Genomic DNA, 17,670 nt, shown 5'->3' on the forward strand with positions numbered 1-17,670 from the left:
GAGTCTTCTGCATGACAAAGGCTCTATTAACTCTACTAGGAAATACTCTCTTTCTGTACTCAAAGAACCTGAGATACATTTTAATAATCACTCCATTTCATGCAGCATTCAAATATTGATTCAACATTATTAATAGAAAAAGTATTTTTAATCCATAAGTAATTGAAGGGAAGATGGAGTCAGAAATTGGGCACATTACTTAAGATCTGCTTAATTCTTATCTATTCTTTCCACCAAACCAAATTCTCTTTCTTTTTTTAGTTGACAAGTAGTCAAAAATAGAAATACTATAGGAATAGAATACTGTAGAAATTATTAAGGCTAAGAATGACTATCTTCCCTTGGCCCTGGATTTCTAGGAGGAATCCGGAAATCTGTGGCTATTTGTTATAAAAATGGGGGGAGGTAGTTACAGTGGCTATTTGGCATGTAACACCTTAACTAAGTGATCAAAGTTAACATCACTAGTAATAAACTATATCAACATTATGTATACCCAATATGATGCCCCGAGAACGGCACAGCATCACTTCAGTGGTGTCCTAGCCAAAAATACATAACCTAAATCTCATCATGATAATACATCACACAAATCCAGATTTAGGACCTTTTAAAAATAACTGACCAGGCCTCTTCAAAAGTGTCAAAATCATGAAAGACAAAAGAAGACAGGGAATTCCACAGATGGGTGGAGACTAAGGGGATATGGCAATTTATTTAATATCTCTGTTAATTAATTAACTAACTAAACACAGTGTAGGATCCTGGACAAGACAAAGGACTTTTGGGAAAACTGACAAAATTTGAATAAGAGTTATAGATTAGTTAATAATATTGTATCAGTGTTAATGTCCTAGTTTTGACGGTTGTAACATGGTTATGTAAGATATTAACATTAGAGTAAGTCAGATGAAGGGTATACAGGAATTCTTTTTACTATTTTTGCAACTTTTATGTAAATCTAAAATTACTTCATAATAAAAAGTTGAAAAATTTGAGGAAGAAGAAAATGAATTAAATTCTATGTTCTGGGAGGAAACAAATCCCCCGAATTCCAAGGGCCACATCAGTAATTTCCATTCATTAATGTGGTTACCTTAACCGTCATAATGTGTGAATGTGGGACGCCTTTCGCCATGTGGAAGGGTCATCAGCCGTGGATGGTGCACAGGGTAGACAGGGAAAACTTGGAGAAATGATATTCACTGGTATGGAGCAGTCACTCATTAAGCACGCGTCCCAAGTCATATTTTAGGTGCTGAAAATACAATGATGAACAAGATAATAGATCCCTGGCCTCCTGGAATTTCCAGGCTTACTAATCTGAGGAAGATAAAATCAGGACTTAAAAAAAACTGGAAATAGACTTCTCAATATGGCTGTAGGGAGAATAAGGCCTTATGTCAAAAAAGAAATTTGCTAACAAAAATTGGAGAAGGTACTCGAATTGGTAAGGCCGTAGTGTGTTTTCAGTTGCGTAACAGCAAACCATCAGGCCATGCTTGTTAAGCCGGGGAAGGCCAGAAGGCAGAAAAGCGGATTGCAGGAGAGAAAAATCAGTAGAAAGTAGTACGGGGACAGACTGAAAGGGAAGAGTGAAGGGGAGGAAAGGTATTAATGAGAACCTTTGCAGTCAGTTAATAATGTGACTTAGGCCACAAGCGCAACTGCAAAAAAAAAAAAAAAAAAAAAAGCCAGAAAGTCGGAGGAGAGTGGAAGACTCCGTAGAGCTGAATATGATTTCAGAAGGTGTGTGTGAAGAGGACAGAGAAAAGGGTGATGCGGGACACTCAAGAGGGAAAAATCGACCTGGGGACTGCTGAAAAAGGGACTGGTACGTGCTCCCTTGGAGGAAGGATACTAGCCACCTACGGCCTTCGGCGACGTCGAGGGAGCGGCGCGTGGGAAGCGAGAGCGCCGGGGCGGTGCCGGGCGGCTGCGTGCGCGCCCCGGGCACTGCCGGCCCGGGGGCTTGCGGACACCGGCGCCCCAGTGGGCGCGGGGTGGGGGGAGGTTGCGGGGCGGAGGGGGAGGTGTGCGCTGTGTTTGGTGATGTCACTGCAAGTCAGTGAGCGGTGAAATTTAACACCGGCCGGATTTGCCTGGCTCCTCTTCTTCCAGGGGAAGCAGCCGGCGGCAGTCAACGCCGAGCGCCTGCAGTTGCCACCGGCCCCCTCGCCCCGACTCGAGTGCCGCAGTGGGTGTGTGTACTTGTCTGACAAACGTTCCAGCGCGGGTTGTTTCCAAGGACTTCCTCCCCCACTTCATCTCCTTCCCTCCCCCCGTCCCTTTCTCCTCCCAGGCCCAAAGCAGAGGACTCCGCTGGAGTCACGGAGTCGCCTTTGAACCGCAAGTGAACCCGAGGGCTGCACTCGCAGCCGAGCTCCCGCTGCTGCCGGCACCCCGCCGCCTGCCCGTGAGGTCTTGCTCCTCGCCCGCCCTCCCAGGGGAGCGCTCCCCCCGGGCTCCTCCGTGACCCAGCTAGGGAGCTAGGAACCCCAGCTGTCTACCCTTCGGGTGCTAATTCTCTCTTCCTTCCCACCTTCCCCCTCCCTTTTTTTTTTTAAACTGTTGTTGAGGTTTTGGAGCATCGTTTTCATGTGATTTCCCCCCCCCCCTCCCTTTTTTTCATGGACAGTACCTGCACCCTTAGCAGTTCGGAGTTGGCTTCTGTTTTCCGTTAGCGCTTCGCTGTACGGACAAATGCATACAAATGCATTTAGGAGCCCACAGGACAAGGCGTGGACAGGTCTCCCACACGGCAAAAACGTAAGTAGCCCACCCGCCGGGGCAGGGGCTAGACCAACCCCTCTCCCCACCCCCTGGTTCCGCTGAGCCGGTTGGAGGTCTGTGCTCCAGTTCCTTGGCACTTTTTGAAGTTGGGAGCCGGCGAACAGCCGTGGCATCCAACCCTTGTCTCCTCAATTTGTAAAATACCGTGTTTGAAAGGAAGCCTCCTGCCAGCGGGTCTCTCAAGACAGTTTAAGTTAAAGAGATCCTGCGGATCGGGAGGAAAAACTCGCTGGCGCACATCCCGACGCCGGCGGCAGCGGCTCCCGCAGCTCGGGAGCTGCACTCCCGCGCCCTCCAGGGCTCCAGCTCCCGCCGCCCTCGCGCCCTCCTTCCCTTCTCCTCCCTCAGGGCCCTGGCTGAGGTCCTGTTTCCCTGCGGTGTTCCTCTGGGCGTCCAGCCTGGAGACTGCTGGGGCACTGGCGGTCCTTTGGGCTCTGTGCGCTCAGCCTGGACCGCGGGGCACAGCCGTGGGGCAGCGTTGCTGGATAGGGGAGAAGGTGCCCGCAGAACCTCGGGCATCAGGGCGCTGCTGGACTCATGGGACCAAAACCATCTCTTCTACTCGTTAGGAGGCCAACAAACGTGCTGTCCATCTGGGGCCGCGGCTGCGCCCTGGTTACTGGCGTATCGCTGGGGTTGGGGCTGGACAGGGGCGGGGGGGGGGGACGACGGGGGGCGGGGCTGCTGCTCCTGGAGAGTGTTAGCGCGGGTCCTGACTGACACCCAGTCTCCTCTGTGGGCGACGTACTTGCTCCCACTTCCTCACTGGGAAAAGAGCATGTATGGGAGGGGCGGAGAGCATGGCCTTGGCTGGCTGCTCTGGTCCCCCTGGAAGAGGTCAGTGGGTTAAGCAAGTTTGCTTCTGGCCTCGGCGGCGGGAAGGACGAAAGCAACTGTGGCCGTTCTCTGCCGCGAGGCTGCCCCTCGGGAGAGTAGGTGCGAGGAGGGAAGGGGGCAGAACTGACCATGCCAGCTAAGGGCAGGCGGAGGCGGGGTGCGCAGAAAGACCGCCTTGTGGCAGTGTTTGTATGAACATGTGCTTCCCAACCGCATGCAGCCGAGCCTGGCTGGGGCTCACGCGCTCTCTCCTCTCCTCCGACCTCTGGAAGCCTGGGCAGGCGGCCGGCTTCCCCGCTGAGAAGGATGCTCCTGCCCCTGCGCCAGCAGCAGAATGAATCAGTGAGGGGGAAGTCTCGGAACCCCTGCAACCGCGTGCCTGAGGCGAGGTGCCTGGGGCCGGGGAGACTCGAGATGTCTCTGCCAGGGTCCGAGAAGAGAAGAGGCCACACTCTGCGGGCCGCCTGACGCAGGGCCGCTCACACGGGTCTCTTCGGTTTCCCAGTCAGATTTGCCGCCACTTTTCTCCATAAAAGTCCCTTGCATGGACCCGCCGGGAAAGCGGGGAGAGGGGCCCGGCGGGTCCTCAGGGATCTGATGCATCTTCCTGCCGGCCCAGGGCGGGTAGAATGGTGGAATGAGGCTGGGGTCCCCGCGAGTCCAGAACCACCAGAAGAGACTGTGTGAGGCCCTCTACCTCCTGTCCGGCCGCAGGCTCCGCCTGCCTCCCTGTGCCCTCCTTTGCCCTCCCTGCCAGCTCCCGCCCCAGGGCTTTCCCTTCCCCACTGCGCCAGGCCCACGTTGCTGACTAACTTTCCCCGTGGTAGTTGTGACCAACCTCGCAGATGAAAGCGGATCTTCAGCTCCTAGCCTCTGTCTTGTCTGGTTTACACTTCCCTTCCAGACGCTCCCAGAAAAGGCCCCGCATAAATTCTTGGGCAGTTTGGGGTTTGTAAATTGGGTCCAGATGATTGAGGGGAGGGAGGCAGAGAAACCAAACAGAGTGGATTACACCGAGGAACTTCTGAGGGAAAATTAGGCTACATGGATTGGGGTGGGGGGATAAAAGCAGCCCTTGTGGAGAGACACCGGGGTGGGTAGGGGATCCTGGATGAAGGCCCTAGTCTCCCTTGTCCTGCTGCTAGCCGGGGGCCTTGCAGCCTCCTGGGGTGTCCAGGTCATTCCACGACCCGTTGCCTGTAGGGGTGGGCTGCAGAGAATAAAGGGTAATTCAAAATCACATCAGGTTGCAGCCCCTCACAGCTCCAACCACACATATGCAAAGTGGGGAAAAGGTAGTTACTGATTGAGCTGAGAAAATTGTTTCTTGAAAAAAATCCAATTTCCATAAAGACTTCAGAGTTCTGCAGTTTGAAATAAATGCTATCAACCTGATGGGAAAGGGACTTGGGAGAAGCAGCTGATTAGCTGATGACAATATCAGGCCACTGAATTATAACCTTTAGAGTGCCTATTGAAATCCCTGATGTTTTGTTTTCCACCATCCTTTCATGGTGATGTTCTGTAAGAACAGGGAAAGTTTTTTAAAATCATAATTCTGATTAGTCACCTGAAATCATTCACAGTTTTGAAACTGGATTCTTAAAGACACTTTATTTCAAAGGGCTTCTTTTAGATGGATTATCTAATGAGAATTTGCAGAGTTAATAGAAAAAATTAAAACCAAAAGTCAGTGTTAGATATACTAATTAAACATATTGTCAGAAAGTCTCCCAGGCAGAATATTAAAGAGTCATTAAAGAGTTTCTATAACCAAAGGGGTAAAAAGGTTTGGGGTATAAAGATCTGTTTCCTAACTAGCAGAAAATTCTATGTTTAAAATTTCTTAGTTATGTTTGGGTTCAAATAACTGTTTAAAATAAACTGATGTCTCAGGGAGAGGAATTGTAATTTATAGAAAGTAATTTTGAGTGTAATTTATACATTCTGCTTAGTAATCTGTGAGGCTGCAAGAGAATAATACTTTTTTTTTTTTTTAGGGGAGAAGGTAATTAGGCTTATTTATTTACCTATTTTATTTGTTCTTTTAACGGAGGTACTGGGGATTGAACCCAGGACCTTGTGCATGCTAAGCATGTGCTCTACCACTGCTATACCCTCCCTTCTAGAATAATACTTTTTATTATGGAAATTAGAATAGCTATGCTAGTTTCCTTGCCATGCTTTGCAACTATGACTTATTTTAGAATTTGTAACTCTGAGAAGTGAAGATGATTTCATTTTCATTCTCATAAAAGGCCAACATTCTGTCATTCACTCACTTATTGTTTATTCACTCATTTATTCAACAAATGTTTACTGAGCTCCAGCTATATATCTAGCATGGTTCTAGGCAAGAGGGGTATGATGATTGAGCAAGACAGAAGCACAGTTGCTGCCTTCCCAATGTGCCCAATTTAGTATAGGAAACAGAAAATGATCAGTTGAAGTCCTTAAGCGTTTATCTCCCTTGCATGTCATGAATTGCCCGTATGCTTGGAATTTAACCAGAAGTTGTAGTATGTCTCACACTAGATTAGTTATACAAGTACCTACTGAGTTGATTGATGGTCTAAGAAATTCATTGTATATAATGTTGACAACGCTTTACTCCCTGAATCATCCGACTTTATCCCCACTGCTAGGATAACTGTTTTTCAATTATTTGGGGGGACAAAGGGCAGAAATTTTAACTATTTCTGGATCTTAGCAGGTAGTAAAGAGCAAAATCTGTAAAGCTGTAATGACAGAGAAATTTTCGGCTTGTAAATATAGTGGAAATTGTTGAAATTCTTGATATATATTACATATGTATGTTTTTCAGATTAGTTTACTTTTTCCAGTTTGCTTAAGTGAAAACCACCAGTGCACTTAAAAAACAGAAAAACAAAAAAACTCTCTTATTCACAAATGGAACCTTTGTGTGAATGAGCATCAGTAGCCTGAAGACATATATCGTAATACCTGAGAGCCTCAGGGGTGCCCAAAAAATAAAAGATGCCCAAAATTCCCCTAAGTTAACTTAGACCCTTCAGAGAAAGAGAAGGTTGAACAGCTCTAAGAATTACTCAGGGAAGGTGCTGGGAATGGATGTTAGTTCCTCAAATATTCTGAGTATGGCCTTTGGATATCTATTTCCTGCCCAACCCCCTTTAGGCTTTTACCTTCACATGTCTGGTTATATTTTGACTGTGGCTTATGTCAAACCGAAAATGTGTCTAGCAGACCAGACATACAGAGTATTTCACATTTTGTTAGATATTCTCAGATATTAATATTATGGGTTATGTTTTCTGAACTTTTATTGAATGTTTCTTACCATATTAACTTCTTTCAAACCTGGTCTGATTTTGTCAACTGTGTGAGTTTATGTACTTCTGTTACTTTATATTAAGGACACATGGTCCAGACATACAAAAAAGTGAACAAAAACAGACATGGTTTGAAAATTTGAAACATATTCTTATTTAGTACACTAACTAGATTTTTTTGTTAGGTTTAACTAAATATGTGAACACGTTAGCAAACCTAGTAGGCTATTTTATGTTACTTAATTAAAAAAGAACTGGCGAGAACTGTAGGAAGCTCTTTCCCAAGTTGTGGTTAAATATGTCCTTTATTTATAGTGATTTACAGAACATCTTGCTAAGTACGTAATTTGATCTTTGTCCTCTAATGCCAGTATATTAATAGGATCCCACCATACACACACATTTTAGGGTTTTATATTTGGAATTTAAGATGTAAAATTTATTAAGTCATCACAAATTAGATGAGTCAGCTAAGACTCAAAAACTTGACCCTCCCAAGGTCACACAATAAGTTTGAAATAGAACCAGGATTAGTCTTTTGACTCCTAGTCTAGTGTTATTTCCTTATTAACCGTGTTGTTTTCTCTGCAACAACTTAACACAGTTTTAATTTTAACTTACTCAAGGACTCCAGCGTGTCCAGTACAACATGCACGGCACAACAGGGGAGAAGCCCAGAGCGCAGCTGCTGCTCGTGAGAACTCCATCGTCTGCTAATGTGGAGAGCTGATCTTTTTTCTTTATTAAGTGAATGTATCATAAATGTAGTATCATGGGTGGAGGGGCAAAAGCAAAGGAATAAACAAGTCCAACTTAAGTAGACGATTCCCAGAAAGCTTGGTTTAATCCATTTTATTCAGTGATGGAGTTGGGCTCTTTATCAAGCTGATTGTGTCAGTTCAGCTTGATCTCTTCTCTGTGTTCCCACTTCAGAGATGAGAAAAGCAGTTAAAATGAAAAAAGAAAAAAAAAAAAAGAGAGAGAAGAAGCAAACTTTCCACAGCAGATTTAAAAAAAAATTCTCCTTTCCCTTTTTGGAAGTTCAACAAAAAGCATCTTCATTTTACCTAACTTTTCTGAAGTGTTAGAAGAGTTAGGTTCATAGGGAAAAGCTGAATTCCTCAGTCGTCGAGAGGTCTTGCTATTACTCTGTTCCTGTTTAAAAATATTTATTGTGTCAATTTCATGTAAGAAATGGATAAAAGGTGAAGACCTGTTACTTGCTCAGATATTTACTTACTAATTAATCATGAAAGGCACAACATACATGGGCTGTAATAAAGGTTTAATTAAAGTGTCAAGAGTACAGAGGCGAGGGAAAGATCCAGCCCTCTTGAGGGATGATGGGAAAATTCATGAAGCAGGTGTTCAAATTAGGCTTTGACAACACTGAAAATTCTGACAGGTGGAGACTGAGAGAACTTTTCAGGCACTTACAAGGTCCGTGCATGAAACAGAGAGTGACGTGTTATGGCTAGCGCTTTGGGGTGTCAGGTGTAATTGGATCCATATTGCTAACAAAGGGAGGTTGGAGCTGAATGATAAGGGCCTCGAACACCGGCGAGGAACTTGACTTTTCACGTTCTTCCTTCGTTGTATGGTCAGGCCATCTCGAAGGGCAGCTCTCTTGCTCCTGTGTATCTGCTGCTTCACTCACATGACTATCCAATCCTCTTAATCAGAGGGCTCAATTAGTAACTGCCTACGTGCTTGCCCCCTGCCCCAGCTGCTGGTTTCCCTGGTAACTGATGAGCCAGCCTGACGTCATTTCCCCTATAAATTGTAGCCTCCTGCTCCAGAGTAGCGGGAGTCTTACCATGTCCTGCCTGCTGTCTGCCGGGTGCCGTTGGGGTGTTGCTCCAGGACCTTTTGCTTCAGACTTGTAAGATTCCCTATCCAGTAACCACTGGTGTCTCTGCCAGTTTCGAGCTCTTTCTTTAGTATGGAGGCTGGGCAGCTATGACACTTGGAGGCCTGTGGGGTGCAGCCCAATAGTTGGCTATTAGTTCTGGGCAGAATTAGAAAAAGAGAAAGAAAATCTCTATTTCATATCATTGATCTCTACTTCTCTGTTAGTCATCAGATTAGTACATAGGTACACTTACATAAGGTGTGGCTGGACTGATGTGTCATAAATCCTAACATCACCTGGCTCAGGGGTGATGTTTGATGTGTTCAGGTGTTCCTGCCTCACGCCAGGAATGGACTTGTTAACATGTCTGGAAGGAACTTCATTTTCCATTTTCCTCCCCTGCGGTCACTGGGGAAGTCTGAGTTGGCTGAATCTCTGAGGGATTAGCGCCAGCTGGTGTGCTCTTCGTTAGTTAGCTTTATTCAGATCAGTGCCTGTTGGGCGGTTTTCTAAGCTGGCAGTGAGCGGGGTTACTTTGGGCAGGTGAGGCGTGCTCCTTTTCACAGTCCACTTTCTACTAACACAGTGTAATTCTGATGAACGCTCCTTCAGTGACTGTAATCTTGAGCTGTTTTCTAGCCTTACTGATATCTATCCTGCCGGTTACTTGTTGAAAACATAAATTTGCAAGGAAAAGAGACTCCTTTACTCAAACTCTAGATCATATTTGGGGTTACATCTTGGAGAACCCAAAGAAATGATCTTAAATTCACACAGTGGTCCTTAACTTTGTACATTAGAATCACCTGGGAAGTGTTTACAACTCCGTGTACCGGAGACAAAATCAGTCTGAGGGTGGAGGCGGGGAGGGCAGGATCCGGGTGTTAGTAGTTTTTAAAAGTCACCAAGTGATTCCACTGTGCAGTTGTGGTAAAAAGACCTGAAACAGGTAGGCCTTACATCGTCTCCTGAGCTTATTTCTTCCAGAACAGAGGTCCTCAGACTGGGATTGCCCAGATGAGCAGCCTCAGCATTGCCTGGGAAATTGTTATAAAAGCAAATTCCGAGCCCCACCCAAACCTGAGTCAAACTCTCAGGGTGGGGCCCAGCAATCTTTTATAAGCCCTCCAGGTGATTCTGATAACACAATCATGTGTGGAAGCCAGATCTGGACTTTTATGGAAGTGTCACATCTTATTCGTGTCATGAAATTAGATATATGTGATTTACGCAAAATAAAAAGTATATTTTAAGTACAATGTAAATAGTAAATGTTTTTAGTTTTCTGAGTTTGGTACACACACAATCAATAGTAGGATCACCTGGTTAAAAATGTATGCATGCTGAGAATCTGCTCCAAATTTATGAATCATAATCTGTGTGGCAAGGCTTAGAATCTGGATTTTTTGCAAAAACCTCAGGTGGTTCTTTGGCAGACTAACATTTGAGAACCATTTTTCTAAATGGGTGACATAATATGTGGGAACCTTTTATAGGCTTCATTAAAATATATAGTTCAGCTATTTGCCATATCAGTTGAAATTTGACTATTTAGTTGATTAGTTTATAGAGTTAATGACAATTAAGTATTCTATCAGTCTTAATATTTAGCTGTACTCTCTACTGAGTATGACCATAGAATTTGCATTTTTCACTTACTAAAAATGGTTAATACTATTTGAATATAAGTGATATTTTCAATATAGCAAGGAGAATTAGTACAATTGTATATTGTATATAAATACACAATTATAATATAATTCTATATTCTTATATTAAGATGTTCCTTATTCTACTTAATAAAGGTGAAAACATAGTACTGGTAATAAATAGAAAATTACAAATTACTGCTAGCACCTCAGAAACTTAATAAAAATAAAACTGATTTTCAGAGGGCTCTGTAATCAGTCTTTGCAGGACTGTATTTTTGAAAATGTCATTTGAGGAGTCTCTGGGTTAGTTAAAAAACAAAAATCAGGGTCTATATTAGCAAGAAAGACTAGGTAATATTGTTTTCAGCATCCTTATCGTTACTTTTTGAAACTATGATTTTTCAGTTGGGAGGTAGATACAGCCAATTACAAGGAGTAATCAACAAAACCTATCAAAAGTTTGGTTATACTAATAAAAAAAACCAAAATATTTTTACCTTGCTAATCAATGTAAGTGAACATTTTGATATATAGTAACTGAGTATTGTGCTCAGTTACTGCTCATCACTATGTTTAGCGTTTACAGGTTGTTACTATTTTCAGAAACAATCATGAGTCTAGTACAGGTGTTTTGAATATGATATTCAAATAGGTTTTACATAAAAATATTTAAATAACTGGTTCCATCAATTTATAATCACTACGGTTAAGTGACTGTAAATTGTGCTATTTTTGTGTAAATTTGTATTACTTTGTATAAAATTGCATGTGTGGTAACTTGACATAATATATACTATTACTGCTAATAAGATCACCTATACTAGTTCGTATTTACGGAGTGTTTCCTGTGTGCCAAGTACTGTTTTGTGTGCTTTACATGAAGTTTCTTAGTCTTCAAAAAACCTTATGAGATAGATTTAATAGATGAAGAAATTGGGGCACAGAGTGATTAAAAAGTGTGCCCAAGACACATCGTAAGTGGCAAAGCTGAAGCTTAAATTCAGAGCCCTGACTTTTAACCAATATGAATATTAAAATACAGTGTTAATGGAAATGATAGCTTAATTCTTAATCTTGCTGTAGAGTTCATTTTGGATTTTATATTATTTATAGATAATAAATGTCCAACTAAGTTTTCCCCAATTATTTTTCTTTTTTTAGGAAACTGCTGCTTCATTTTATTGTGCTATGTGTGTCAGGGGGTGCTGTTCGCGCACAAGAACAAGGTAAGAATGTTACCTTGTTACTTATTTGCTTGTAAGAAAATTCTGCTCCCAGAGAGCACAGTACATGACTTGAAAGTCCTCATAACCTTAAATTCAACATTAAACAATAAGGAATTCTACCGAGTACAATGAGAATGGAAGGGTGAAGAAACCAATTTTGGAGGGAAATATGACCTTTAAGAAATTACTCAGATCTTCCGGCTGTGAAATTGCTTACATTTTTAAGCAAACTCTATAAAAGGGAAGTTTTGTATAGTAAAAAGGCTTTGCTTGTGACTTCATTTTAAGTGGGAGTTCTTGAGGGTGGCAAACTGTGACTGAATTACCTTTGCACTTCTTGAAACAACATAAGAATCTACTAACTGTTCTGTCTAGATTTACATCACTAAGAAACAAAATAAAATTTGCATACCAGTGGGTTTGGGATTTCATTTAATTGACTTGGGGAGGTTTAGAAAATAGTTCAAAGTTCTGTTTTGTTTTTGCTTGCTAGCTGGTTGCTCTGGTAGCATGGAGATAGTTTCAGGAATCTATATATGCCCTAATTTATCCACTTATTAAACATTTAAAAAGTATCTTCTATTTGCTACATAATATCCTAAATGCCAGCGATTGAAATGTGAATAAGATAATGTCTCCAGCCTCAAAGTGAAAAAACAAGTGTTAAAGGTTTAAAAAAAATGAAGTGAAAGAGAAAAATCTTGGAGCTGTGTTGGATTATAGGCAATATCACTGTTGTCCCAGTTTTTTTCTCCTCTGCCTTGTATCAGCAAGGCTGCCAAGTGATTCACTTGACAGAAGCAACTATTCAATCCAATGACAGATTCAAGGAGTTGCTTGTCAATTTGGTCAGTTAACCAAATGATAGAAAAAGACAAGTAAATAAAATACATGAAGGTGGAGAGAGGGCACAGAGGAAAGGATGGTACAAATGGACCAAACTGATAAGTAGACGTAGATAAGTAATTCTGTCAGATGGTACATATGTGAATTCTGATGTATCATGGAAGGCATTTTCTGTCTTCTGTGGGGAAGTCATTAAATCAGGTCACATGTCAGTGTAACTTCATGAAATGCTATTCTTAACCAAGTTATTTCTGTTACTTTAGTTTGCTTTAAGTAGCCATGAATAGAGGGAAACTATCTCTTAATTTCTTGTTATTACTGTTAGTTTCTGAGAACTTGTTATATACCAGTTACTGTGCTAGCAGAATGTATATTTTCTTCCCCACTCCCTCATCACCTTATGATTATGCCCATGAATTGCTGAATCAAGATTAAGATGTATAAATACCCCAAGGGTTGCAGGCTAATAAATGGAAGAACCAAGAGCTCAGTTAATTGAACTGCAAAGTCTACAAGTTATTTAAAATTAAATCTCTTGGGCCACAGAGAAGATAAGGAAGAGAAGGAAAATTGCCATCATTATGTGTTTTGTGTCTCGTCCTTTGCTGGTACTTTACATGTGTTATTCTAATCCTATTATGAACCTGTAGGGTAGGTGCTGTAGATGAGGAAACTGAGGCTCACAGAAGGGGCTTGCCCAAGTCTTACATAGCTAAGACTTGAATTTGGGTCTGTCCATCTCTGACAAAACAAAAACAAAAACAGAAAACCCTCTTTCCACTACATATCCCCTTACTTCACAATTGCCATATGCTGGTGTTATGAGTTTAAGAATTTATAAAATGTATCACTATCAAAGTATTAAAAACCAGGCAAAGAAAGATATAAGTAAAACTGAATATTTATGAATGGAGTTTTTAAACAATTCAGAAACAATGAAAGGAGTAAATGAAAGATGGCATCTTTCTGTCAACGTTAAGATTTCATTAACAAAATACAAAATGTGCTCCTTTATTTCAGGGTGGACGTCTCAATTTTCAGTCTTCCTATAACCATGAAATTTTATTGTGAGTTCTTAACAAAAAGAAAAATACTTTAAAAACCTCTTTGACTTTAAAAAATTGGATACTTTTGAGCACAAAAAAAGAAGTGAAAATAATGGTATGTTATCAGAAACTTAGTACTTTTCTCCTAAAATAGCTTTTTTGTTTGTTTTGTTTTTGCTATTGTTGAATTGGCATGATGCAATAATATAACATCTAATCAGGAGATTGGAAAAACATTGTCAGAGAAAATTCTGATTCGCTAACGATCGCAAGTATCATTTTCAATCTTAATACTCTCAAATATGTCTGTTTGAGCTAGAGATGATCCTAAATTAGATTTTTCAAAAATAAATATAAATCTTTATTTGTGCTTATGATAGCTTCCAAAACTTAAAGGATGAAAATAATACAAGTATATAGTTTAAAATTCTAGTCATACTGTAAAACATAACAGAAAACAGTATCCCTTGACCTTCCCTACTCCTGCATTTCTTTGCCTGAAGTCCTTAGCACCTTCTTTTGGTTTTAACCTCCATATTTCTTAATAATACGCTTATATATTGTATTGGCTTCCTATTTTTGATGATGATTTAACATTTTTACACCATCCTGTGGCCTCCTTCCTGTTCTTCTATCCTCCAGTTGAGTTTTCTTTTTTTTTTTTTTTGGTTTGCTCTATTTTTTATGGCACTATCACTAATTCTTGTCAGATACTCTGAAAGAATTTTAAAACTTCTTTGAAAAATATTTTTTAAAGAGTACACTAAATACTCTAAGTGTTTTTTTTTTTTTTTTTTTTTTTTCTTGGAAATACTTCTGGAAGCTAAAATTCTCCTGTTCTGCTGTGGATTGTTAGTTCTCTAAGCTTCCTATAGAGTTGACGTCTCTCCTCTGTGTTACATCTGGTGTCTTGGAACTTACATTTTCTGTTCTTAGTCCATTTCCTTGTTTGAGTGGAGTGTATCATCCAGTAGCATCCTAAAGATGTGTACTTAGGTGGTACACTTTTTCCAACAATGCATTTCTGAGGATGTGTTCATTTCATCCATATGCTTGAAGGTAGTTTGGGTGGGTATAGAGTTATAGGCTGTGAATAGTTTTCTCAGAATTTTAAAGACTTCTGTTGTCTTCTGGCTTGTGGTTAAGAAATCCGACGCTATTCTAATTCTTGATTCTTTATATATGACCTTTTACTTTGCTCTTTAAACCTTAAGATTGTATGTTTATCCTTGATATTTTAAAATTTCACAATAATCTGCTTTGGTATAGATCTTTTCTCAAGCTATTCTGTTGGGCACGCAGTAGGCTTTTTCCATGTGGAACCGTCTTTCACTTTCTGGGGAATTTTCCAGTGTTCTTTCTCTCTGATCCACCTCTTTTTTTTTTTTCCTGCAAGTCCTGTTGGTCAGATCTCCTGGGTTGAGCTCCTTATTTTATTTTTAGCTCCTATTCCCCATCTTTGTTTTTTATTCCATTTTATATCAGATTTTCATAAGTCAGGATTTCAAACATCTAAATTTTAAATTTCTGCTGTATTTAAGAGGCTTCTCACTTGGATTTTGCCTTTAAAAAACAGCACCTTGTTCATGTTTCTTTGATGCACTATGTGCTCTTATCTTTCCAAAGAGCAGAATGATTTTTCTGAACTTTTATTCTACTTCCTGTATTGTCTGTTTCCTACAAATTTTTGTTTGCTTTGGTCTGCCTTTTGTGTTGGAAACGTCCTTAAGTCTATAGTACCTGTGTTATCATTTAAAAGCAAGGCAATAAAAATATCCTGGGAAACTGTTTGCCTGGGTAGGCCTATTAACTGGGATGTTTTCCATAGAGGGTGATAATTTGGGAACTTACTTGACCATCTTGTTGGACTGCAAATGTCTAAGGCTGAGCAGTTTCCTTAGAGAAGAATCTTCCAGGGTCTTACTGGTAGATGATAATCCTGGTGCCACTGGTAATGGAGTTAAGTGGTATGAAAAGGTTCTTACCAGGTGGGGGTCAGGGGGAGGGTCTTACCCGGTGTGTGAGGGGGGAGCGGGGCTCAACGTTTACGATGTAGACTTCTCTTGTTCTTGTGTGCTTCTCTTCCATCCGCTGCTGTGATTCAGTATTTCTACGTGACTAAGCTTTAATCTTCTGTTAATGGTCTCAAAACTGCTCATACAGACTTTCAAAGCCCCCCCCCCCAATACGGTACCCATGCTTCTTTCCTGAATTCAGTGATTTGGTGCCTTCAGTTCTTGAGCTTTTTCAGGGCTTTGCTGTGTGAACTGGCCTTCCCGACATTAACCCTTAGTGCTTGGTTTTCTCAGCTCTTATTCCTTCACATGTTTTTCATCTCTCAAAAATGTGATGTCTCTTACCTGCTGCTGTCTCTTTCACCCTTTCACTTAACCCATGTAGTTTTGAACCACATTTCCTTATTCTCATTTTAGTGAGATTTTAAGACTGATCAGAGATAAACATCTGTTATTTGCCGTGTTTTCAGTTACTTCTTTGAACTTTAGCACAGCCAAGAAAACCATTAAAATATCCTGTTAATAAACAAACCTTGTATTTGTTTATAATCAAGGTTTATGTAAACCCAAATGAATGATTCTACTTAAAATATCTAAGGCCAAGTGTTCTGCGGATTTGGCAGATAAAGATCCCTTTTCTTATATGATGCAGCCTACTTTCCTTATTACTCTGTGTTGGCTGGCTGTTGATGAGACAGGCGTAGTTGCAACCCCTCTATGTACAACCTTACCCCATGTGAGATGTAAGCTAATTGTCAACAGACACAGCATTCTCAGGTTCATGATCCCTATGTGTGAAAACCACATGTGTAGAAATCACCGCACGTAAAATCCTTGTCTCCAAGAAGAGCATTTCCTGTGGAAATCAATCCAAAATTTGTTTGATACCTGAGAAGCAGTTCATTCTAGCTTCAGTAACTCCAAGCATTTTCTACTCAAACTCCTTTTGGACACTTAACTAGAAATTTTACACATAGGTTAAAGCTTCATTTCACATTTTGTAAACAAGTTTGCTTTTATTTCTTTATCCAGAATAGATGTAGTTACATTAAGAATACAGTCACAGTTTCCTCTCCTAACATACCCAGTGGCAGTGGCACACAGGTGTTCTGGAGCCAGGACATCTGGGTTTATTATGCCTAGGCTTCAGTGCTTTCTAGCTCTGTGACCTTGAGCAAGTTCCATACATACCCTGAGCTTCATTTTCAGCAACTTTAAAGTGAAGATAATAATAGTTCTTACTACATAGTGTGGTTGTGTGGGTAAAATGAGAACACCTGTTAAGTGACTAGTACATGGTTGTTACATGATGAGCATACAATACATTTTAGTAGGAAAAAAAATACTCCAGATCTTTTTTCTTTTTCAAGGTACTGATAATACTGAAAAAAATAAAACAAAGTAGCTGGTTTTAAACAACTTCCTTTAGTTCCTTACCTCAATAAGCTGGAAGCCAGGAAGCCTATGTTTGTCTCTATTCTGGCACAGACTGTGTGGCTGGGACCATGTAGAGCAATAGAACGTGGATACCAGGCACTGTCTAGTTAACTTAGTCAACTTGGATAAATTGGCAAGGAAAAAAAGTTCATTGAAGCCTGTGTGATCTTACAACTCTGGTGATTTTACTTTAAATAATCATTTTATCTTATTTTGCAATCTAGAAAGAATATAGCTTTGGGGACTTCACTGACCCAGATATATGAATATTTTAAGCAGTGAAAATTCATGAACATTAAGCTCTCTTTTAAATTAATTTATTTAATAATGAGCTAATAGAATTCATTAAAAGTAAGTTCTTTTAAATTAATTTAGTTCTGTAATAATGAGCTAATACTATAATTGGTTATACTCTGAGTGATATTACTCTTTTTATCTAAAATTTGATAACTTTCTTATCTTTTAAGCTACCAATTTCTAAGATAATGTTAAGAATCCTTACATTTTGAGAGGTAAATATGATTCTACCCTTGTTCCTCCAATTTGTGATAGATTATTGTTGAACGTTGACATTTAAAATGGTTCTGACTCCCTGTACTTGTAAAGCGAGTGTAACCATTGGCGCTCCCACATCTGTTTCTTTCAGCGTGTGCTC

The 17,670-nt window shown here is 40.8% G+C and overlaps 1 protein-coding gene across 11 annotated transcripts in view; it reads left to right on the forward strand.

The window, feature by feature from the left end:
• The window catches only part of COL24A1 (collagen type XXIV alpha 1 chain), a 338,176-nt gene that overhangs the window by 21,994 nt on the left and 298,512 nt on the right, over window positions 1–17,670 (forward strand). The window contains exons 1-5 of one of the 11 annotated variants that reach the window (XM_074376094.1): window positions 1,384–2,201; window positions 2,303–2,421; window positions 2,639–2,769; window positions 7,568–8,823; window positions 11,607–11,671. In XM_074376094.1, the coding sequence (XP_074232195.1) occupies window positions 8,690–8,823; window positions 11,607–11,671 (199 nt within the window). In that variant the 5' untranslated portion in view covers window positions 1,384–2,201; window positions 2,303–2,421; window positions 2,639–2,769; window positions 7,568–8,689. Of the gene's footprint in view, window positions 1–1,383; window positions 2,202–2,302; window positions 2,518–2,638; window positions 2,770–7,567; window positions 8,824–11,606; window positions 11,672–17,670 lie in introns of those variants that run through there. The other 10 variants (XM_074376086.1, XM_074376083.1, XM_074376085.1 and 7 more) reach the window with 10 other exon arrangements.

The sequence above is a fragment of the Camelus bactrianus genome, chromosome 13 (genome assembly GCF_048773025.1).
Source record: "Camelus bactrianus isolate YW-2024 breed Bactrian camel chromosome 13, ASM4877302v1, whole genome shotgun sequence".
Taxonomy (NCBI): domain Eukaryota; kingdom Metazoa; phylum Chordata; class Mammalia; order Artiodactyla; family Camelidae; genus Camelus; species Camelus bactrianus.